Source organism: Scyliorhinus torazame, chromosome 10, assembly GCF_047496885.1.
Source record: "Scyliorhinus torazame isolate Kashiwa2021f chromosome 10, sScyTor2.1, whole genome shotgun sequence".
Taxonomy (NCBI): Eukaryota; Metazoa; Chordata; class Chondrichthyes; order Carcharhiniformes; family Scyliorhinidae; genus Scyliorhinus; species Scyliorhinus torazame.
In genome coordinates this window covers 199,665,331-199,688,952 of record NC_092716.1, presented here as the reverse complement: position 1 = coordinate 199,688,952, position 23,622 = coordinate 199,665,331, and the positions used below count along the sequence as shown (strand labels likewise).

Sequence of the window (23,622 nt, the reverse complement as noted above, 5' to 3'; positions counted from 1 at the left end):
CCAAGAGGGTCTCCAGCTTGGCGTCGGTGAAGCGTGGAGCTGCTCTCCTTGCTGTCATCTTGTTGGCTGGGATGGCGTGTGTGGGGAGTGAAGAGTATAACTTGTCAGCCGTTTTTTTTTTGGAAAGAATGTGAAAGTTTATTTCCTGTGGTCAGTGGCACATATACAAACTGAAATGCATCTCACAATAATATAATGATGGCCCTGTCAAGGTAAATATGTCTTAAAGAACATTTACAAATCCAGGCAGATTAGTGTCTGTAGCATTTCAGTTTTTTTTAAAAAATATGTTTTATTGAAATTTTTTTCCCAAACAACAATTTTTCCCCTCTTACAAAGCAAACGCAACAATAACAATACAGAAATTTTTAACAATACACAAGTAACAAAACCCCTTTATCTTTGACCTAAACTAAACTAAACCCCCCCCCCCCCCCCCTCCTCCCCCCTCCCCCCCTTCCCCCTGGGTTGCTGCTGCTGGTCATCTGTCTTCCCTCTAACGTTCCCCTAGGTAGTCGAGAAATGGCTGCCACCGCCTGGTGAACCCTTGAGCTGATCCTCTCAGGGCAAACTTTATCCGCTCCAGTTTAATGAACCCCGCCATATCATTTACCCAGGCCTCCAGTCCGGGGGGGGTTTCGCCTTCTTCCACATGAGTAGGATCCTGCGCCGGGCTACTAGGGACGCAAAGGCCACAACGTCGGCCTCTTTCGCCTCCTGCACTCCCGGCTCTTCTGCAACTCCAAATAGAGCTAACCCCCAGCCTGGTTTGACCCGGGCCTTCACCACCCGTGAAATCACTCCCGTCACTCCCTTCCAATACCCTTCCAGTGCCGGGCACGCCCAAAACATATGTGCGTGGTTTGCCGGGCTCCCGCCACACCTCCCACATTTGTCCTCCACTCCAAAGAACCTGCTCAATCTTGCTCCCGTTATGTGTGCTCTATGTAGCACCTTAAATTGAATCAGGCTAAGCCTGGCGCATGAGGAAGAGGAATTTACCCTGCTTAGGGCATCAGCCCACATACCCTCCTCTATCTCCTCCCCTAGTTCTTCTTCCCACTTTCCTTTTAGTTCGCCCACCGACTCCTCCCCCTCTTCCCTCATCTCTCGGTAAATCTCTGACACCTTGCCCTCTCCGACCCACACCCCTGAAAGCACCCTGTCCTGTATCCCCTGTGTCGGGAGCAACGGAAATTCCCTCACCTGTTGTCTAGTAAACATGCTTGTCAGCCTTTTGAGTGTCAATCTCGGAGCCTGCGAATTCTGCACCGTTTCTCATTGGAATCGATTGTGTTCCATGTGGCGCCAGTGCTAGCCCCTCAACAGTAGCTAAATCCATCCAGGTGCAGCACCAGTTTTGCTGTCGTGGAACTCCACATATTCTGCGCCAGCGTCAACACTTAGGGCAGGATTCTCCGTTTGCCGAAGCCGAAATCGCGAAATGCGATTGGGCGGAGAATAGGTTCCGACGCCAAAATTGCGGCAGACGCCGATTTGACGCCTAATCGCGATTCTCCATCACTTCAACTGCAGCGTCAATGCGGTCCGGAACGCACATACAGTAAACACCATGTGAATATCATTAGCGGGCCTGACCCGGTATTCTCCGGGGCCTCCGCGATTCGCCGCCTCCGATGGGCCGAGTTCCCGACAACGCGGTTCACTTGTGCTTTTAAAGATCGTGAAATCGAGAAAGTGGCTGCTGAGGGAGAGAGAGGGGGTACGGAAAGTGTCTCACATCACCATAGTTTGCTGACAGTTGTGAGGGTGGTGTGAGGGTGGTTTTGGAGGCGGGGGGGGTTGACACACCCCAGGGTGTGCCAGGGCCGGGGGAGTTGCGGGGAGTGGCCAGGAGGTGGACTGTGATGTCAGGGTGGATGGAAATGGAACACCATTGCCGCAGCTGGCAAGGCAGCCATGCAGCTGCACATGCCGCTGACAGCTCACTGTGAACTTAGGATCACGGGTCATACAGGTGTCCCACCACTCCGGGGGTGCCCTCTGGCCCCAGCCAACCCATCAGCTGTATGGGCGCGCTCCAGCAGATCCAGTGCCATCTTGTTAGCTGGGATGAGTGCGTCTGGGGATTATAGGGTGAAATTCTCCGGAAACGGCGCGATGTCCGCCGACTGGCGCCCAAAACGGCGCAAATCAGTCGGGCATCACGCCGTCCCAAAGGTGCGGAATGCTCCGCATCTTTGGGGGCCGAGCCGCAACCTTAAGGGGCTAGGCCGGCGGCGGGCGAATTTCCGCCCCGCCAGCTGGCGGGAAAGGCCTTTGGTGCCCCGGCAGCTGGCGCGGAAATGACATCTCCGGGCGGCGCATGCACGGGAGCATCAGCGGCCGCTGACGGCATTCCCGCTCATGCGCAGTGGAGGGAGTCTCTTCCGCCTCCACCATGGTGGAGACCGTGGTGAAGGCGGAAGGGAAAGAGTGCCCCCACGGCACAGGCCCGCCCGTCGACCGATGGGCCCCGACCGCGGGCCAGGCCACCATGGGGGCACCCCCCCAGGACCCCGGAGCCCGCCCGTGCCGCCTTGTCCCGCCGGTAAGGTAGGTGGTTTAATCTACGCTGGTGGGACAGGCATTTTAGCGGCAGGATGGGCCGGAGAATCGCGGGGGGAGCCCGCCAACCGGCGCGGCACGATTCCCGCCCCTGCCGAATATCCGGTGGTGGAGAATTCGGCAACTGGCGGGGCCGGGATTCACGCCAGCCCCCGGCGATTCTCCGACCCGGCGGGGGGGGGGGGGGGGGGGTTGGAGAATCTCGCCCCCCATGTGTCTATGTCTATATATACGGCTGCAGCTTGTCTGCCTCCCGAGTGTCAATCACGGACCCAGTGAAGCCCGCACCATTTTCCATTAGAATCGATTGTGTTCCACATGGCGCCAGTGCTAGCCCCTTAACAGTAGCGGAATCGATGCAGTTCTGCTGTCGTGAAAGTCCAAGAATCCTGCGATGGTGTCAACGCTCGTCTCAGAAACAGAGAATCCAGCCCCAGAGACTTTATATGCTTCTCAGCTCCTCATCAGTGTCACACTAGAATTGATTACTTTTTTGTGCCGAGGGCAATCCTACCCCTGCAATTTTCCTGGTCCTTAGGTGGTACTGTAACCTCGGACCATGCTTCCTGGAACTTTTGCTCGAGGGCTAACCTTCCCCGACTGGAGCATGGCGATCTGATGCCTCTCTGCTAATATATATTTCATTTACTACTTAATTCAAGAAAGATTTTGATTTTTTTCTTTCAGTCAACTCGACCCCTGATATTTTCCCTTCCACTTCATTGGAGAAGTGTAAGGCCTATGCTACAGAGCTGATTATTTCTTATAAACTAATAAAAGACATAAGATATAGGAGAAACAGTGCCGGGTGAAAGTGTGTTTGGCTGAAGCAGAAGAGGACACCTAACAGACAATTATTGAAGGAGGTGAACACTGCAAGGGTGGCTCTTGACTCCTTATTGACTCAGCAGGCTGACAGAAGCTTAAAGTTTCCAAAGCTGTATGAGTTTGGGAATAAGCTGTAAATATTTGGCCTGCTTAACTATGAAGAAGGCTGATACAAGGGCTATCCCTTCTGTGTGTTGTTTGGGGTGGTGGAAGGGTTAGGAGGACAAAGGAGATTAATGAGGCTTTTAAGGATTTTTACGAGGAACTATATAAGTCAGATCAATCAATTGATGTGATGGCAGGTATAGGACTGTTTTTTTCTCTTCCGTTTGGTTTCCAGGGGTTTCAGAGAGCCAACACCTAGTTCTCAATGCTCCTATCTCTAAAGATGAGGCGACTGCGGTCATGAGGGGCATGGATAGAGTGGATGGGCAGGCACTCTTTCCCAGGATGGAGGAGTCAGTCACCAGGGGGCATAGGTTTAAGGTCTGTGGGGCAACGTTTAGAGAAGATGTGCGAGGCAGGTTTTTTTATGCAGAGGGTGGTGAGTGCCTGGAACGCATTGCCAGGGGAGGTTGTGGAAGCAGATACATTAATGGCGCTCAAAAGACATCTTGACAAATACATGGATAGGATGGGTATAGAGGATACAGCACAATGAAGTGCCGAGGGTTTTGGCAAAGGTTGGTATCATGACAGGTACAGGCTTGGAGGGCCGAAGGGCCTGTTCCTGTGCTTTGTTCTATGGTACTTTAAATTCTAGAACCTGCATTAGCACGTTGTGTGCCTTGGGAAAAGGACTTGGCAATCAATATTGTTGAGGAGACATGGGGTAATATATGGGACTGTGCCGGTAAAATTTTAGTTTGCAATAAAATGAATGAAAACCAGTTCAAGATACTTCACCATCTACATATAATGCCTAGTCTTAGACATAAGACATTAGAGAGGAGAGACAGCCGGGAGAGTGAAAACAGTGCGAGAGGAGAGACCGGGACATTGAAAAGCGGGAGAGGAGCCGGTGATTTGAAAGTGTGGGACAGGAGCCGGAGATTTAAAAGCGGGAGAGGAGCCAGAGAGTTCAAAGCACGTTAGAGGAGCCGGAGTTTTGAAAGCGGGAGAGGAGCCGGAGATTTAAAAGCGGGAGAGGAGCCCGAGATTTAAAAGCGGGAGCGGAGCCAGAGAGTTAAAAGCACGGGAGAGGAGCTGGAGATTTAAAAGCAGGAGAGGAGCCAGAGAGTTAAAAGAGCGGGAGAGGAGCCAGAGATTTCAAAGCGGGAGAGGAGCGGGAGATTTAAAAGCGGAAGAGGAGCAGGAGATTTAAAAGCGGGAGAGGAGCCGGAGATTTAAAAGTGGGAGAGGAGCGGGAGATTTAAAAGCGGAAGAGGAGCAGGAGATTTAAAAGCGGGAGAGGAGCCGGAGATTTAAAAGTGGGAGAGGAGCTGGAGATTGAAAAGCGGGAGAGGAACCGGAGATTTAAAAGCAGGAGAGGAGCCGGAAATTTAAAAGCGCGGGAGAGGAGCCGGAGATTTAAAAGCGCGGGAGAGGAGCCACCTCCTCTAACCTAAGGGGTTGAGTGAATATCAAGTAAGCTCTTTCTTTCTTCTTCTTGTTTTATCCGCAAGTTATCTTGAGGGGATGGCAGGGAAGGCAGTGCAATGTTCCTCCTGCAGAATGTTTGAGGTGAGGGACACTGTCAGTGTCCCTGCTGATTTCACCTGTGGGAAGTGCACCCATCACCAGCTCCTCAAAAACCTCGTTAGGGAACTGGAGCTGGAGTTGGATGAACTTTGGATCATTCGGGAGGCAGAGGTGGTCATATATAGAAGCTTCAGGGATGTAGTTACTCCGAAGAATGAAGATAGATGGGTGACAGTGAGAGGGGCTGGGAGGAAGCAGTCAGTACAGGGATCCCCTGTGGTCATTCCTCTCAGTAACAAGTATACCGCTTTGGATACTGGTGGGGGGGGACGCAGGTCTCTGGCACAGAGTCTGTCCCTGATGCTCAGAAGGGAAGGGGGGAGAGGAGTAGAGCATTAGTCATTGGGGACTCCGTAGTTAGGGGGACAGATAGGAGATTCTGTGGGAACGAGAGAGACTCGCGGTTGGTGTGTTACCTCCCAGATGCCAGGGTCCGTGATGTCTCGGATCGTGTTTTTGGGATCCTTAAGGGGGAGGTGTAGAAGCCCCAAGTCGTGGTCCACATACGCACCAACGACATAGGGAGGAAAAGGGATGGGGATGTAAGGCAGGTATTCAGGGAGCTAGGGTGGAATCTTAGAGCTAGAACAAAGAGTTATTATCTCTGGGTTGTTACCCGTGCCACGTGCTAGCGAGACGAGGATTAGGGAGAGAGAACAGTTGAACACGTGGCTACAGGGATGGTGCAGGAGGGAGGGATTCAGATACCTGGATAATTGGGGCTCATTCTGGGGTAGGTGGGACCTCTTCAAATGGGATGGTCTACACCTGAACCAGAGGGTTACCAATATCCTGGGAGGGAAATTTGCTAATGCTCTTCGGGAGGATTTAAACTAATTCAGCAGGTGGATGGTAACCTGAATTGTAGCTCCAGTGTACTGGAGGTTGAGAGTAGTGAGGTCATGAACAAGGTTTCAAGGTCGCAGGAGTGTACCAGCAGGCAGGAAGGTGGTTTGAAGTGTGTCTACTTCAACGCCAGGAGCAATACGGTGGGTGAACTTGCAGCATGGGCTGGTACCTGGGACTTCGATGTTGTGGCCATTTCGGAGACATGGATAGAGCAGGGACAAGAATGACTGTTGCAGGTTCCGGGATTTAGATGTTTCAATAAGCTCAGGGAAGGTGGTAAAAGAGGGGGAGGTGTGGCATTGTTAGTCAAGGACAGTATTACGGTGGCAGAAAGGATGTTTGATGAGGACTCGTCTACTGAGGTAGTATAGGCTGAGGTTAGAAACAAGAAAGGAGAGGTCACCCTGTTGGGAGTTTTCTATAGGCCTCCGAAAAGTTCCAGAGATGTAGAGGAAAGGATTGCAAAGATGATTCTGGAAAGGAGCGAAAGTAACAGGGTAGTTGTTATGGAGGACTTTAACTTTCCAAATATTGAGTGGAAACGCTATAGTTCGAGTACTTTAGATGGGTCAGTTTTTGTCCAATGTGTGCAGGAGGGTTTCCTGACACAGTATGTAGATAGGCGAGGATTTGGTACTGGGTAATGAACCAGGCCAGGTGTTAGATTTGGAGGTAGGTGAGCACTTTGGTGACAGTGACCACAATTCGGTTACGTTTACTTTAGCGATGGAAAGGGATAGGTATATACCGCAGGGCAAGAGTTATAGCTGGGGGAAAGGCAATTATGATGCGATTAGGCAAGACTTAGGATGCATAGGATGGGGAAGGAAACTGCAGGGGATGGGCACAATTGAAATGTGGAGCTTGTTCAAGGAACAGCTACTGCGTGTCCTTGATAAGTATGTACCTGTCTGGCAGGGAGGAAGTGGTTCGGCGAGGGAACCGTGGTTTACTAAAGTAGTTGAATCACTTGTCAAGAGGAAGAAGGAGGCTTATGTAAAGTTGAGACGTGAAGGTTCAGTTAGGGTGCTTGAGTGTTACAAGTTAGCTAGGAAGGACCTAAAGAGAGAGCTAAGAAGAGCCAGGAGGGGACATGAGAAGTCCTTGGCAGGTAGAATCAAGGAAAACCCTAAAGCTTTGAATAGGTATGTAATGAATAAAAGAATGACTCGGGTAAGAGTAGAGCCAGTCAAGGACAGTAGTGGGAAGTTGTGCGTGGAGTCTGAGGAGATAGGAGAGGCGCTAAATGAATATTTTTTGTCAGTATTCACACAGGAAAAAGACAATGTAGGCTACTAGACTAGATGGGATTGAGGTTCATAAGGAGGAGCTGTAGCAATTCTGGAAAGTGTGAAAATAGGTAAGTCCCCTGGGCCGGATGGGATTTATCCTAGGATTCTCTGGGAAGCTAGCGAGGAGATTGCAGAGCCTTTGGCTTTGATCTTTATGTTGTCATTGTCTACAGGAATAGTGCCAGAAGACTGGAGGATAGCAAATGTTGTCCCCTTGCTCAAGAAGGGGAGTAGAGACAACCCTGGTAACTATAGACCAGTGAGCCTTACTTCTGTTGTGGGCAAAGTCTTGGAAAGGATTCTAAGAGATAGGATTTATAATCATCTAGAAAGGAATAATTTGATTAGAGATAGTCAACACGGTTTTGTGAAGGGTAGGTCGTGCCTCACAAACCTTATTGAGTTCTTTGAGAAGGTGACCAAACAGGTGGATGAGGGTAAAGCAGTTGATGTGGTGTATATGGATTTCAGTAAAGCATTTGATAAGGTTCCCCACGGTAGGCTATTGCAGAAAATACGGAGGCATGGGATTGAGGGTGATTTAGCGGTTTGGATCAGAAATTGGCTAGCTGTAAGAAGACAGAGGGTGGTGGTTGATGGGAAATGTTCAGCCTGGAGTTCAGTTACTAGTGGTGTACCACAAGGATCTGTTTTGGGGCCACTGCTGTTTGTCATTTTTATAACTGACCTGGAGGAGGGCGTAGAAGGATGGGTGAGTAAATTTGCGGATTACACTAAAGTCGGTGGAGTTGAGGGCCATGCGGAAGGATGTTGCAGGTTGCAGAGGGACATAGATAAGCTGCAGAGCTGGGCTGAGAAGTGGGAAAAGGAGTTTAATGCAGAAAAGTGTGAGGTGATTCATTTTGGAAGGAGTAACAGGAATACAGAGTACTGGGTTAATGGTAAGATTCTTGGTAGTGTGGATGAGCAGAGAGATCTCGGTGTCCATGTACATGGATCCCTGAAAGTTGCCACCCAGGTTGATAGGGTTGTTAAGAAGGCGTACGGTGTGTTAGCTTTTATTGGTAGAGGGATTGAGTTTCGGAGCCATGAGGTCATGTTGCAGCTGTACAAAACTCTGGTGCGGCTGCATTTGGAGTATTGCGTGCAATTCTGGTCGCCGCATTATAGGAAGGATGTGGAAGCATTGGAAAGGGTGCAGAGGAGATTTACCAGGATGTTGCCTGGTATGGAGGGAAGATCTTTTGAGGAAGGTCTGAGGGACTTGAGGCTGTTTTCGTTAGAGAAAAGAAGGTTAAGAGGTGACATAATAGAGGCATGCAAGATGATCAGAGGATTATATAGAGTGGACAGTGCGAGCCTTTTTCCTCGGATGGTGATGTCTTGCACGAGGGGACATAGCTTTAAATTGAGGGGAGATAGACATAGGTCAGATGTCAGAGATAGGTTCTTTACTCAGGGAGTAGTAAGTGCGTGGAATGCCCTGCCTGCAACAGTAGTGCACTCGCCAACATTAAGGGCATTTAAAAGTGTAGATGGGCTTAAGATTGGTTTCACAGGTCGGCGCAACATCGAGGGCCGAAGGGCCTGTCCTGCGATGTAATGTTCTGTCGGTTTGATCCTGCTATATTCACAATGCGCCTAAAGTGCCTGGTAGTCGAGGGTGATTATATGGACTGTTTATGGACCTGTGTTAAGATTCAATCCTATTGGTCTGGTGTCAGGAAGCTGCAAAATTCCTTCAGCAAATAATAATTAAATTCTCATTAACTTGAGACTTAAAGCACTGCCTATGATTGGAATTTGACCTCAAAGGACACAGCTTTATCTTAGCAGCAGAATTATGCATTACACAAATTCAGACCAGTTAATTAACAACCTGTGCTCAATCATTAACAAAGTTGTAGAAGGAGTCACCAACATTGCTTTCAAGTGACACTTTTTCACCAAGAACCTGTTCACTGATGCTCAGTTTGGGTTCCACCAACGCCATTCAGCTCCAGGCCTTACTGCAGCTTTGATATCAACATGGACACATGGTAATTTCCTGAGGTGAAGTAAGAATGACTTCCTGCGGTCTAGGTCACTGAACTGGTAAAACTGCTCTGTGGTTCCCTCTTCAAATCGCACCAGGTAGATGGTAAAAATTATCCAGTGACAGGCACGGTAGCACAGTGGTTAGCACAATTGCTTCACAGCTCCAGGGTCCCAGGTTCGATTCCCGGCTTGGGTCACTGTCTGTCTGGAGTCTGCACGTTCTCCCCATGTGTGCGTGGGTTTCCTCCGGGTGCTCCGGTTTCTTCCCACAGTCCAAAGATGTGCAGGTTAGGTGGATTGGCCATGCTAAATTGCCCTTAGTGTTGGGTGGGGTTACGGGGTTATGGGGATAGGGTGGAGGTGTGGGCTTGGGTAGGGTGCTCTTTCCAAGAGCCGGTGCAGACTCGATGGGCCAAATGGCCTCCTTCTGCACTGTAAATTCTATGAATGAAAGCATGGGTGAGGTAAGAATGACTGCCCTTGACACCAAGGCAGGCTTCAATTGAAAAGAACAATAAAAAGCCCTAGTAAAACTGAAGTTAATGTAAATCCAGACAAAACTGGAGTCATAGTGAGTACAAAGGTAGATGGTTGTAGTTATTTGAGTTTAATTATCTCCATCTTGGCACATCACTGCTGGAATTCTGCAAGGAAGGGCGGCACGGTGGCACAGTGGTTAGCACTGCTGCCTCATGGCGCCGAGGACCCGGGTTTAATCCTGGCCCCAGGTCACTGTCCGTGTGGAGTGTGCACATTCTCCCCATGTCTGCGTGCATCTCACCCCCACAACCAAAGATGTGCAAGGTAGGTGGGTTGGCCATGCTAAATTGCCACTTAATTGGAAAAAGAAAAATTGGGTACTCTAAATTAAAAAAAAAGGAATTCTGCAAAGTAGTGCCCTAGGCTGAACCATCTTTACCTGTTTCACCCATTACTTTCCCTCCATCATAAGGGCAGATGTGAGGGGCAGCACGGTGGCACAGTGGGTTAGCCCTGTTGCCTCACGGCACCGAGGCCCCAGGTTCGATCCCGGCTCTGGGTCACTGTCTGTGTGGAGTTTGCACATTCTCCCCGTGTTTTCGTGGACTTCACCCCCACAACCCAAAGATGTGCAAGCTAGGTGGATTGGCCATGCTAAATTGCCTCTTAATTGGAAAAAGTGAATTTTGTACTCTAAAAAATAAGGGCAGATGTGGGACTGTTCACTAACAATTGAGTGTTCAGCTCCATTTTCAATTCCTCAGATAATGAAGTAGTCCATGCCCGCGCACACAAGACTATACTTAAGCTATGTGTAATGTACATGGTACATGTAGTTAAATGTCAGGTAATGAGCATCTCCATCTAGAAAGCCTAACCACCTCAGTGGTGTTTGCCATCACCTCATTATTACCATCACTGAGACCCTCACCATCAATATCCTGGAAGCCACCATTAACCAGAAACGCAAACTGACCATATACATGCTGCAACTGCTTGAACAGGTCAGAGGCTAGATATTTTACAGTGAGAGGCTCACATCCAAATTCCTCAAAGATCTGTACCACTTACAAGGATGAAGCCATGAGTGTGATGGAATAATTTTCATTTGACCGGATGGGTGTAGCTGCAACACTCATGAGATTTGACAACACCCAAGACAAAACAGTTCATCCCACTAACCTGAATCTCTAGAAAAACATAATTGCCACACTGCTGCAGTGTATACTATCCACTGCATTAAGTATCCAGGTTTCTTCAACAGCCTCGCCCGAACCTGTACCCTGCACCAGCTAAAAGAGTCAACAGGTGAATGGGAACACTGTCTCCAAATCCAATACCAGCCTGACTTCAGTTTTCTCATCATCACTGGGTTAAAGGTGCTCCTTACCTAGCAATACTGTGGGCGCAAACGGCCGAATCGGCCGATGTCGAGAAAGGCCATGCCCCTGCCGTTCTTGATAGCTGCGTACTTTTGCGCTAATTTCCAGGAAAACCATGCTAAGGCGGGTGCGAAGTCTCCAGACAATTAGGTGTTCCGCGGGAGCTACCCCAGTCGCCGTATGTGGGGTGGTCCTATGCGAAAACAAAACATTAGCCAGTCTAGTGTCCATGGACCCGGAAGACTGTTTCTTTAGGCCCCGTTTGAACGTCTGCACTGTGCGCTCTGCCAACCCATTGGTGGCCAGGTGGTATGGAGCAATGCGGATATTGTTCTGTGCTGTTATGTTCTATAGGGAGTGGGATAGCTTGAACTTGTTTTGGACAATGCTCGGCACAACATCGAGGGCCGAAGGGCCTGTTCTGTGCTGTAATGTTCTATGTTCTACCTTAGCTGCATGGACTGGAATGGTTCAAGAAGGAGGCTCACCACCGCCTTCTCAAGAGAAATGTCGGATGAGCAATAAATACTAACCGTGTCAGTATTGGCTATATTCGAAGAATTAATTATTTTAAAAATACATTTTGGGAGTATCTGTACTGCATGAACTGCAGCGGTTCAAGAAGGTGGCTCACCACCACCTTCTCAAGGACAATTTGTGATGGGCAATAAATACTGGCTTTACCAGCGATGTCCACATCGCAGGAATGAATAATGAAGAAAAGCTAGTTAAGATTTAAAATAACTGAAAATGTGGAAACATTGGCATGAAATTCTAAACATAAAAACAGGTCTTGCAGGATTTGAAATGGTGGGTATTAGATATTCTAAATTCGCAACATATTCCCCACATTTTCTGCTTAAACACAAATGGCTGCCAGTTTTTCTTCAAACTCTATTGAATCAGGCTCCGAGTTAATTATTGAAACAAAGGCTTGTTAAATTATCCCATAATGAATATGAATGAAGGTGGCAAATCACAGGATTCGTATTTAGTCTCACTGTTGTGTGTTTTTGTTTTTATCACTTCGAGCAATGTCTTTGGAGTATATCAACTCTTCTTCATTACTTCTAGATACGAGATGGGTAAAAGTCAGAGGCCAAAGAGTGCAAGCACATCTAGTAGCAAGACATCTGCGACCACAGCCAGAGGCAGCGTGCCATATACCGAGTCTCTGAGATCGCAATGCAGCAGTCTAGAAGATGCGTTAGTGCAAGAATATATTAAAGAGATCAGCAAATTTCCCTCTTCACAGCGTTTGCCAAGGTAATAATTTAGTGCAATGAACTAATATTCAACTGTTTTTTGGGGGAGGGTGGGTTTCTTGATCAGATTTATTAAAAACTTGAAAAAAGTGCCTGGGGGAAATAGTGCAAGCATAAAAACTTCTTAGTAAATTCAATAAATAAATGACAAATTATGACTATGACAACACCTGTAACTTTATTTTCAGTGGTGGCTGTGAGAACGATAAGTGCAGAGATAACCAGTTGGAATGCTGGATGGATTTTTGTTACTTGGCCAGAGAGGAGAGTTGCAGACAAGTAGGGGAAGCAATAAACCACAATAAAATAGATAGATTTCCTTACATTGCATCACTAGCTAATAAATGTCAACCTGAATGTGCTTTTGCATTCAGTGGGAGCCTGCAGTGCATGCACAGCTATGACACGGTGAAGGAAAAAAGACTTATTTTTATAGAACACTTTTCATCATCACTGGGCATCTCAAAGTGGCTTACAGCTAATGAAGTACTATTTTGCAGTGTGCTCACTGTTGTGCATTTGCGTACAGCATACTTCCAAAAACAGCAATGTGACCATGATCTGTTTTTGTGATGTTGACTGCGAGATAAACATTGACCAGGGCACCAGGGATACCTCCCCTGATTATCTTCGAAACAGTGCCACGCGAGCTGAGTAGGGAAATGGGACCTTGATTAAATGTCTCATCTGAAGTGCAGCAACTCCGACAGTTGAGGACTCCCTCAGTACTGCACTGGAGTGTCAGTATGAACATTTGTGCTCAAGTCCTGGAGTGGGATTTGAACCCTTAACCATGTGACTAAGAGGCAATAGTGCCAGCATCACAGGTGACACCGGGAGCAGACCTTTAGTAACACTGCTACATACACACATGTCCAGCATTACCCATTTTTGCAACATATAGTGAGGTCAGATCGGGTTGCCTGGAGTGGAAGTATCAGCCAGATTTACAAGACAAAGTTTTTTGCTGGTAACTTAAGCAATAAGTGGTGAGAGGGATGAGGTGAGAGAAAGTGTGAAGGACCAAAGGAATAAAGAAGAGACAGGCATGAGAGAAGGAAATAGGAAGTGAATGTACAAGGAAAGGGGGAATGCGGGAATGCTACCCTTAACAGCCTATTGAGTTGGATGATCAGCCATGATCACAGCGAATGGAGGAGCAGGCTCGAAGGGCCGAATGGCCTACTCCTCCTCCTATTTTCTATGTTTCTATGAAAAAGGAATTGAGATAATAAAAGGGAGGAAAGCAAAATTGATTCAAGGAATGAAAACGAAGAAGGAAAAGAGGAAAAGGGAGAATGAATGGCACCATAGAGCCAATAAGTGGGACAGAGAAGTAAGAGGAGAGAAAGGAAAATTAACGAGATGAGATATATGAGAAAGGACTGGATGATAATGATGGGTGGGGAACTGGAAATGTAGGATTGCATGTCAAAGGGAGGAAAGATAGAAATATCTCGGGAAAGAAAGGTAATGAGGGCAAAAGACTTGTAAGGGAGGGAATAGAAACATCTAATCAGATGACAAACAAATAACTGGAAACAAAAACATGCCAAAAGTCACATTGAAGGGCTATGTTTCAACTTTTCTGAATTATATGATTGCATTTTAAGTGAGGATATTGTTCTTTGCCCCTTTTTACTTTTCTGTTATTGGCCTTTTTCCGCTTTTTTAGTTGTAATTGATAACTGGAAATTTTGTTGCCTAATTTTAGATTTAGCGCAAGGTCACATTTATTGCCCAACTCTAACTGACGAGAACTACTCAATGGCTTGTTAGGCCATGTCTGATAGGCCATTAATAGTTACTCAGACAGTGTGAACTAGCAAGACAAGTAGGCTGGTCTGGGTCCAATTGTCAGCACCCCCTCCCCACCCCCCAACTCCCCCATCTGTCACTTGTTTAATCTTGCTTGTTTTTCAGTGTTATAGCACTTACCTTTGTTCACCTATCAACGCATTGCGCTGTCTTACCTTTATGCCACTATTAGCACTTATTTAGTCCTTAATGCTACCCTTAACAGTCCCTTTATCTTGTGTCCATGACATCTTGTCAATCTGTCTTTAGGTCCTACCTATCCCTGACTTTGTATTCTGCCCCACCTCGTCCACCCCCCTCTCCAACTAGATAATCCATTACATTTCTATCCCTCTTCAGTTAACGTCTTTCTCTCTCCACAGATGCTGCCAGACCTGCTGAGTTTATCCAACATTTTCTGTTTTTAGCCCAACTGAACATAAGATCTAGGAGCCGAAGTAGGCAATTCAGCCACTCAAGCCTGCTCTGCCATTCAATAGGAAGGATGTGCTGGCCTTGGAAAGGGTCTAGAGGAGGTTCACAAGAATGATCCCTGGAATGAAGAGCTTGCCATATGAGGAGCGGTTGAGGAGTCTGGGTCTGTACTCATTGGAGTTTAGAAGGATGAGGGAGGATACAGCAAGGCCTGGATAGAGTGGGTGTGGAGACGCTGTTTCCACTAGTAGGAAAATTAGAACCCGAGGCCACAGCCTCAGATTAAAGGGACGATCCTTTAAAACTGCGATGAAGAGGAATTTCATCAGCCAGAGGTTGGTGAATCTGTGGAACTCTTTGCCGCGGAAGGCTGTGGAAGCCAAATCACTGAGTGTCTTCAAGGCAGAAATAGATAGGTTCTTGATTAATAAGCTGATCAGGGGTTATGGGGAGAAGGCAGAAGAATGGGGATGAGAAACGTGTCAACCATGATTGAATTGCAGAGCAGACATGATGGGCCAAATGGCCTAATTCTACTCCTATGTCTTATGGTCTTATGTCTTACCATTGCTCATCTCATCTCATCTCGGCCTTAACCGCACTTTCCTGTCCATTCTCCATAACCCTTCAACTCATTACTAATTAAAAATCTGTCCATCCTCTCCTTAAATTTACTCACTGTCCCGGCATCCACCGCACTCTGGGATAGTGAATTCCACAGATTCATGCCCCTTTGAGAGAAGTAATTTCTCCTCATCTCTGATTTAAATATGCTACCCTTTATCCTAAAACTATGACCTCTTGTTCTTGATTGTCAAGAGGAAGCACCCACTCTACGCCTACTTTGACAATTCCTTTTATCACCTCATGTACGCCAATTAGATATCCTCTCATTCTTCTAAACTCATAATTATACGCCTAAACTGCCCAATCTCTCTTCATAAGATAAATCCCTCATCTCTGGAATCAATTTAGTGAGCCTCCTCTGAACTGCCTCGAATGCAACTACATCCCTCTTCAAATATGGGGACCAAAACTGTACGCAGTACTCAAGGTGCGGTCTCACCAATGCCTTGTACAGTTGCAGCAACACTTCCTGACTGTTATACTCTATTCCTTCAGCTATAAATGCCAAAATTCTATTTGCTGTCCTTATTTCCCGCTGCGCCTGCATATTAGCTTTCTGTGATACATGTACAAGGACATCAAGATCCCTCTGCACGGAAGCACTCTGAAGTTTCTCTCCATTTAGATAATCAATTGCCTTTCCATTTTTCCGACTGAAATGGATAACCTCACACTTAGCCATGTTAAATTCCATCTGCCAAATGTTGTCCCACTTACCTAACCTATCTTTATCTATTTGTAGATTTTTTATTTCCACATTGCAACTTACTATTCGCCTTATTTTAGTGTCATCTGCAAAGTTGGCTATAGTACCTTCTATCACTGCATCCAAGTCATTAATATATATTGTAAATAGTTGGGGCACAAGGACCCAAACGTGTGGCACCCCACTAGTTACATCTTGACAACCAGAAAAATACCAATTTATCCTGACTCTCTGCCTTCTGTTGGTTAGCCAATCCTCTATCCAAGCTAATAAATTACCCCTAGCCCCATGTGATTTTTCTTAGGTATGAACCTATTGTGCGGCATCTTATCACATGCCTTTTGGAATCCGGATATACAACAAGACAGAATCCCCATTATCCACTTGGCATCTTCAAAGAACTCTAGTAAATGAGTTAAACACAATTTACTCTTCATAAAACCATGCTGACTCTGATGGATTGAGTTTGACTTTCCAAATTACCTCTTATTACTTTCTTAATAATGTATTCTAACAATTTCCCAATGATAGATCTTAAACGACCTGGTCTTCAGTTTCCTACTTACTGCCTCCCTTCCTTTTTGAATAAGGGCATTACATTCGGATTTTTCCAATCCACTGGAACCTGGTTAGGGGCTGGTTTAGCACACTGGGCTAAATCGCTGGCTTTTAAAGCAGACCAAGGCAGGCCAGCAGCACGGTTCAATTCCCGTACCAGCCTCCCCGAACAGGTGCCGGAATGTGGCGACTAGGGGCTTTTCACAGTAACTTCATTTGAAGCCTACTTGTGACAAGCGATTTTCATTTTCATTTTTCATTTCAACCTTTCCCGCATCCAGAGAATTTTAAAATATTATAACCAATGGATCCATTATCTCTACTGCCACTTCCTTTATGACCCTAGGATGTAGGCCATCAGGCCTTGGGGACTTGTCTGCCTTCAATCCCAATAGTTTGTTCAGCACCATTTTCCTATTAATGATGATTGTTCTAAGTTCTTCCTTTCTATCACCTCTGCATTACCTCTGACCATTGGGATGGTACTAATGTATTCCATTGTGAAAACTGAGGATTTAGCATTTCCAATATTTCTGCGTTGCCCACTATTATCTCCTCGGCCTGATCCTCCAACTGACTAACATTCACTTTAGCTAGCCTCTTCCCTTTTATATACTTATAAATGTATATTTACCGGGGGCTCAGTTGGCGAGACAGCTGGGTCTTGATGCTGAGCGAGGCCAGCAGCACAGGTTCAATTCCCATTCCGGCTGAGGTTATTCATGAAGGCCCGCCTTCTCAACCTTGTCTCCTTGCCTGAGGTGTGGTTATCCTCAGGTTAAACCACCACCACTCAGCCCTCCCCCTCAAAGGGGAAAGCAGCCTATGGTCATCTGGGACTATGGCGGCGACTTTACCTGCTGATAGAAGCTTTTGCTATCCTTTTTTGTATTTTGTGCTAGTTTTCTTTCATAATTTACCGTTGCTCTTTTTATAACTTTTTGGCCCGGTTGCACACCGACTTTGTTGGTCCGTTTCAGGGGTCCATGTCCCTTTTGGTGATTGACGCCCATTCGAAGTGGCTCGAAGTGCACAAGGTGGCAGGAATCATGTCCCGGGCGACTATTATTGCTTTTATCATTTTGCACGCATGGCCTCCCTGAAGTACTTGTTACTGATAACAGCACTCCTTTCACAAGTGAGGATTTCTCCGAGTTTTGAAGGCAAATGGGGTGCGACATTCATACTGTCCTATACCACCCAGCTTCTAATGGCCTAGTGGAGCGAGCGGTGCAAACATTTAAACATGGCCTCAAGAAACGGTCTTCAGGATCAATGGACACTAGGCTGGCTTGCTTTTTGTTTTACTACAGGACCACACCATACACAGTGACTGGAGTAGCCCCCCGGAACTGCTGATGGACTGAAGACATCGTACCCACCTTCGCATGATTTTTCCAGACATAGGTGCAAATGCACGCCACAACCGGGAGCAGCAAGGAAGTTGTCCCACTCGACGTTGACCTTCCAGAAACTTTGTACCAGGTGACTCGGTGTTTGTTCGAAACTTCGCCGATGGTGCCCAGTGGATCTCTGGTGTTTTCCTTCACCAGACAGGGCCGGTTTCTTACCAGGTGCAAGCGCAGGGTCGTACTACGCGAAAGTGCCTTGACCATATTTGTTCCAGACGACCGCTTCTTCGTAAAATTCCTTGTCCTCGGGAACCTCTTCTAAAACTGCATCTGCTGCCTGATCAGGTCACTGTGGAACCCCAAGCTGGTCAAGATGCTGAGGTGACTGAGGTTGTCGACTTGGACTCAGGGATGGAGACGCAGGATATCTCCGACGGGGAACACTCGGATCCACAGCCTTGGGAATTGCAGCCGCTACGTCGTTTGTGTCTGACGCGGCATTCACCTTCGAGATACACGCTGCCCGATCCAACACCTTGGGTGCATGGTGCTCAGCCTGATGCCAGAGGGGTCTGGTGCCCTCCTTCGCCATGGTCTTTGAAGGATTCTTCGGACTATGGCGAGGGGAAGGATGATATAACCAGCACGGGTCTTGCGGGTGGGGATGATTAACTGCACCGTGGATCTTGAAGAATACAAGCGCCCCGATAAGGGGGCGGACACCCTTAGCAATACTTGGCTTGTATAAATACAGTCGGCCAGTAAGGTACCGACTAGAGAAGACCCAGTAGGGAACTACTGGAGCTGTAAATAATACTTATTGTAAAATAAAGTAAGTTTTTGTTTCGACCTTCTCAGTGTGGGCTTTTCGTTGCCCTTACAAAACTATTCTTCCTCACGTCTGCTCTGCCATTTAATGAGATCATGACTGGTCTGTATTTTAATTCCATCGACTCACCTTTGTTTATAACCGTTAAAACACTTACTAAAATAAAAGCTATCAGTTTCAGTTTGGAAATCCCCAGTTTTAACAGTTGTTTGTGGGATGGAGTTCAATATTTCCACCATCCCACTAGAATGGCACGGGGTTGGGAATCTAAGCAGAGTGACAAGGCCAAGAGAAACAAGGATAGTGATAAAAGAAAGAACAGTAAAATGCAAAATCGCCAGACAGGGTAATCAATCAGGGAGGAAAATCGGGCCACAGTATAAGGAAAAGTTAGGATAACTAAAAGTGGCAAAAGTGGCTTTGTATCTTAATGCACAAAATATTTGGAATCAGGTGTTCCGAAGATCGGCCGGCGTGGGTCCCGTACGTCTGCCAGTTGACAAAAGTGGGCTCCCGGATAAAAGTTTGAAAACGCTGCTATAAGATATACTTTGTAACCTGTGTTTTCCTTACAAGTCTGTGTACATCTGTGAAGATGTAGGTGGGGTGAGTAAGTATTGTATTATAGTCAATCTTTTCATCTTTAATAAATATTTTATTCTTTTTTTTTAAATTAATTGGCAGTCCTATGACTCTGTTTTAGTTAGCTGCAAAGAGAAAACGGAAAACGTACAGAGATACCACACTCTGAATTCTTTCAAATCCGATGAGAGGTTTCATCAGAGGTGTTCATACAATCTAAGATGGTGAACTGCAAAGCCCGCGCAAACATTCTGCTGAGGTCACTACACATCATGTGATGCTTCACCAGCAGGGATGTATTCCTAGATACATATCAAATCCCCCTTTATTTCATTAGTGCAACAACAACGATTTAACATTATACAACTGATTCACTTATGCATTATATTTATACACATAAATGCAATTCAATAAGACAATCTCTCAGGTGGGGGTCCATTCCGTTGGGTTGAGCTCAGCCTTCTGGAACCTGGCTACTCGTGACCTTGGAAGTGTCTTCATTTCCTTCAGTAGATGGTACTTCCTGGGAAGTTACTCCAATGTCTGTCACTATAGGTATGTGAAAGTCCTCAGAACCGAATCTGAACTTATGTCTGTATTTAGCCATTGTCCCGAAGTATCACTGTCTGGAATTTCCAACGGGAGAGCTTCTGAAGAAGTCTCGGTAATTTCATTTCGTGAAGCTAGCAGCTGATCAGCATGACGTCGCCAAGCTCATTTGTCATCCATTTGTATGGTGTATGAAATTGGGCCTGTCTTTGCTAGGATCATAGCAGGTACCCATTTCACGGTGCCTAGCACTTGTTCTCCCTGGTTGAATACTCGCTTTTTAGAGCATTGCTCCCTCCTAGCAATTTGCACTTGTTGCTGTCATTTGACAATCCCTGAAGTACCATGTGGAGTTAACAAATCAAACTGTGTTCATAGTTTCCTTTTGAACAACAGCATTGTTGGTGAACTCTGTGTTGTTGCATGTGCAGTGTTCCGATAAGACATTAGGATTGAGTTTGTTCTTCTTGCCAATGTCCCCTGGTCAATCAAAGCTTTGAGAGAATGTTTCAAAGGTTGAACAAAACCCGTGGTCAATCCATTTGTTGCAGAATGAAAAGGAGTTGACTTGATATGGTGTATACCTTTGTTGCTCTGTTTACGTGCTATAAATATGGCGGTTAATAAGGTCACCTTTCTTAATCCTAATTATGAGTATACTTTCAGAGTCGCCAGTATCTCTCAATACCGCCACAAGGTTCAACCCGAATACCGATCAAAGAGCCAATACACCAGTTAGTTAGTTCAAAGTCAATGGTATTTATTTACACACAGTATGATTTACTCATGCACAATAATACTACAAGCTAAACTACCTCTATCGCTAACACATATACTTAACTTCGGGTGCCCACTTAGGTCAGAGGAACAATGGCCGTTGTTCGGATCTGAGGCTGTCGGGTTCGAAGAGGTAACAGGAGTACAGCTAAGGTCCGTCTGGTAGCGAGCGTTGACCTTGAACTTACTTGCTTCTGATGATGCTGGTGGAAGGGTCTCTCCGCTTGAGAGCCGAATCCAAGAGGCTGAACCTTTGGCGGGGGTTCCTTCTTATACTTGGAGGGGCTTTGCATGCTTTTAGGCGGGCCTTAAACTTGGTCCCAATTAATTGGGCAGCTTCTTGATCATTGTCATCGATCTGAGCCAATAAAGGGGCGAATGCCTTGATGGCTGGGCGTGTCCTAGGTGGCCGTTGGCCTTGCTTTGTTTGTGTCGTTTGGTAGGGGTAGTGGCGCCGGAATGTCTGAGACAGTATTGGCTACCTGAGCATTAGTCCTTTGTTCCTCGGAGATGGGCCATCAATATGTAAATTGACCCAGAGTTTCGATTCCGTCTGCAAACTGCCTTCCAAATATACATTCAGGCTCTGTGCCTGCTTGTTGCTTTGCATTGTCCATATTTCCCTATAGGCTCTGCGAGTGTCCATTTTCTACACTGAAAGTGGCCATCCAAGATGGCTACACCTTGCCACTCAAGTAGTCCTCAAACTCCTATAAATTGAGTACCATTATCACTTACAATCTGCTCTAGTGTTCCAAAGGTTGTGAATATTTTGTCTAATTTCTCAATGGTCTGCTCAGTCTTCATTGACTTCATGTTCACGACATCGAGCCACTTAGACTGTGCACCTACAATCACTGAGAACGTATGACACTCCACTGGACAGTCTATGTGTATTCTCTGCCATGGCTGTGTCGGCCATTCCCACGGATGTAATGGTTGCAATTGCAGAGTGATCCTTAGTTTTGCATAGGATTGACATTGCCTTACTTTCTCTTGAATTTGAACATCTAACCCTGGCCACCAAAAATAACTGCTTGTCAGTTCCTTCAACCTCACTACACCAGGATGTCCTTCATGTAGTTGGTCAAGGACTTTACTGCGCAAGCACGGAAGAATAATCACAAGGATTCCCCATGATTAGACTCCACTCTGCATTGTCAACTCAAGTAGTCCTGTGATGTAAGGATTGAAGTCTGGATTTTTCCTATGCATGTCTGACAGCATTCCTTTTTGGACAAGTCCATCACCTTTCCATCACTGGATCAGTTCTTGTGCACCTCTGAACTTGAGATGAAGTTACAGGTACATTATCCATGCATGATTTGGATTTGGATTTGTTTATTGTTACATGTACCGAGGTACAGTGAAAAGTATTTTTCTACGAGCAGCTCAAACAGATCATTTTGTCCATGAAAAGAAAAGAAAATACATAATAGGGCAACACAAGGTCCACACTGTAAATACATAGACACCGAGTGTAGTATTAATCAGGTCAATCAATAAGAAGGTCGTTTAGGAGTCTGGTAACAGTGGGGAAGAAGCTGTTTTTGAATCTGTTTGTGCATGTACTCAGACTTTTGTATCTCCTGCCCGATGGAAGAAGTTGGAAATGTGAGTAAGCTGGGTGGGAGGGGTCTTTGATTATGCTTCCTGCTTTCCAAAGGTAGCAGGAGGTGTAGATAGAGTCAATGGGTGGGAGGCGGGTTCGTGTGATGGACTGGGCTGTGTTCACGACTCTCTGACGTTTCTTGTGGTCTTGGGCCAAGCAGTTGCCATACCAGGCTTGATACAGCCAGATAGGATGCTTTCTGTGGTACATCTGTAAAAGTTGGTAAGAGTCAGTGTGGACATGCCACATATCCTTAGTTTCCTGAGGAAGTAAAGGCGTTGTTGTGCTTTCTTGGTGGTATGGTCGGTGTGGGTGGACCAGGACAGATTTTTGATGATGTGCACACCTAGGAATTTGAAACTGCTAACCATCTCCACCTCAGCCCCGTTGATGCTGACAGGGGTGTGTACAGTACTTTGCTTCCTGAAGTCGATGACCAGCTCTTTAGTTTTGCTGGCATTGAGGGAGAGATTGTTCTCTATAGTGAGAAATACAGGATGCAATGTTCTTCAGATGCATACTTGATTTGCAGTGGCATTCTAGACAAAGCATCAGCTTTTGCATGTTGCTCTGCATTGCGATATTTGATATTGTATGTGTGTGCCAACAATGTGAAAGACCATCTTTGTAATCTACTTTCGGTCAGAGAAGGAATACCTTTATATGGCCCAAAGATTATCGTCAATGGTTAATGATCCATCAAAAGAGTAAAATGACATCCATAAAGGTAGTGGTGGAACCTTCTTACCCTGAAAATAGTGCTCAAAGACACTTTTTATAGCTGAGCATAATTCGTTTATGCTAGTAAGAGTTTGTGAAGCAAATGCTATCAGTTGTTGCTCTCGTGAAGGCATTATGTGCAAGACAACTGCTCCAACCACATAGGGTGATGCATTGCAAACAAGTTGTAACCTCAGCTTGGGATTATAATGAACCAACAGCTCTGACTTCTGTAAGGCATCTTGTACTTCATGCACTTTTACATTCTTCTGACCAGTGCCATGCCTATTTGGCACATAGAAAAGTGTGCAAAGGCTTCAATCGTGTAGCTAAGTTTGGCATGAATTTACCATAATAATTGATCAATCCAAAAAATGACCTTGAATGTGTCAAATTTTGAGGATGTGGTGCTTCTAAGATTGCTACCATCTTCTTTGGTTCCTCGTGTAAACCATCTTTATTGATGATATGACCCAGGTAATTTATGGATGACTTGAAAAAGTCACACTTTCCTTTTTTGCTATAAGGTTGTGGCTCTGTAAACACTTCAGAGTCACTTTCAAATTCTTTAAGTGTTCCTGTTCATTTGAACCAGTGATGAATATGCCATCTAAATAACATTGTACCACATTCAGCCCACTTAGAATTTGATCAATGGATCTCTGAAAAAGAGCAGGTGCAGATGATATTCCAAAAGAAAGTCTTCTGCAACAAA

At 46.1% G+C, this 23,622-nt stretch overlaps 1 protein-coding gene across 3 annotated transcripts in view; it reads left to right on the top strand.

The window, feature by feature from the left end:
• The window catches only part of LOC140384491 (doublecortin domain-containing protein 1-like), an 871,034-nt gene that overhangs the window by 94,727 nt on the left and 752,685 nt on the right, over positions 1-23,622 (top strand). For all 3 annotated transcript variants that reach the window (XM_072466241.1, XM_072466242.1, XM_072466243.1), the window contains one exon: positions 12,173-12,364. In XM_072466241.1, coding sequence (XP_072322342.1) covers positions 12,180-12,364 — 185 coding nt within the window. In that variant the 5' untranslated portion in view covers positions 12,173-12,179. The remainder of the gene's footprint in view (positions 1-12,172; positions 12,365-23,622) is intronic.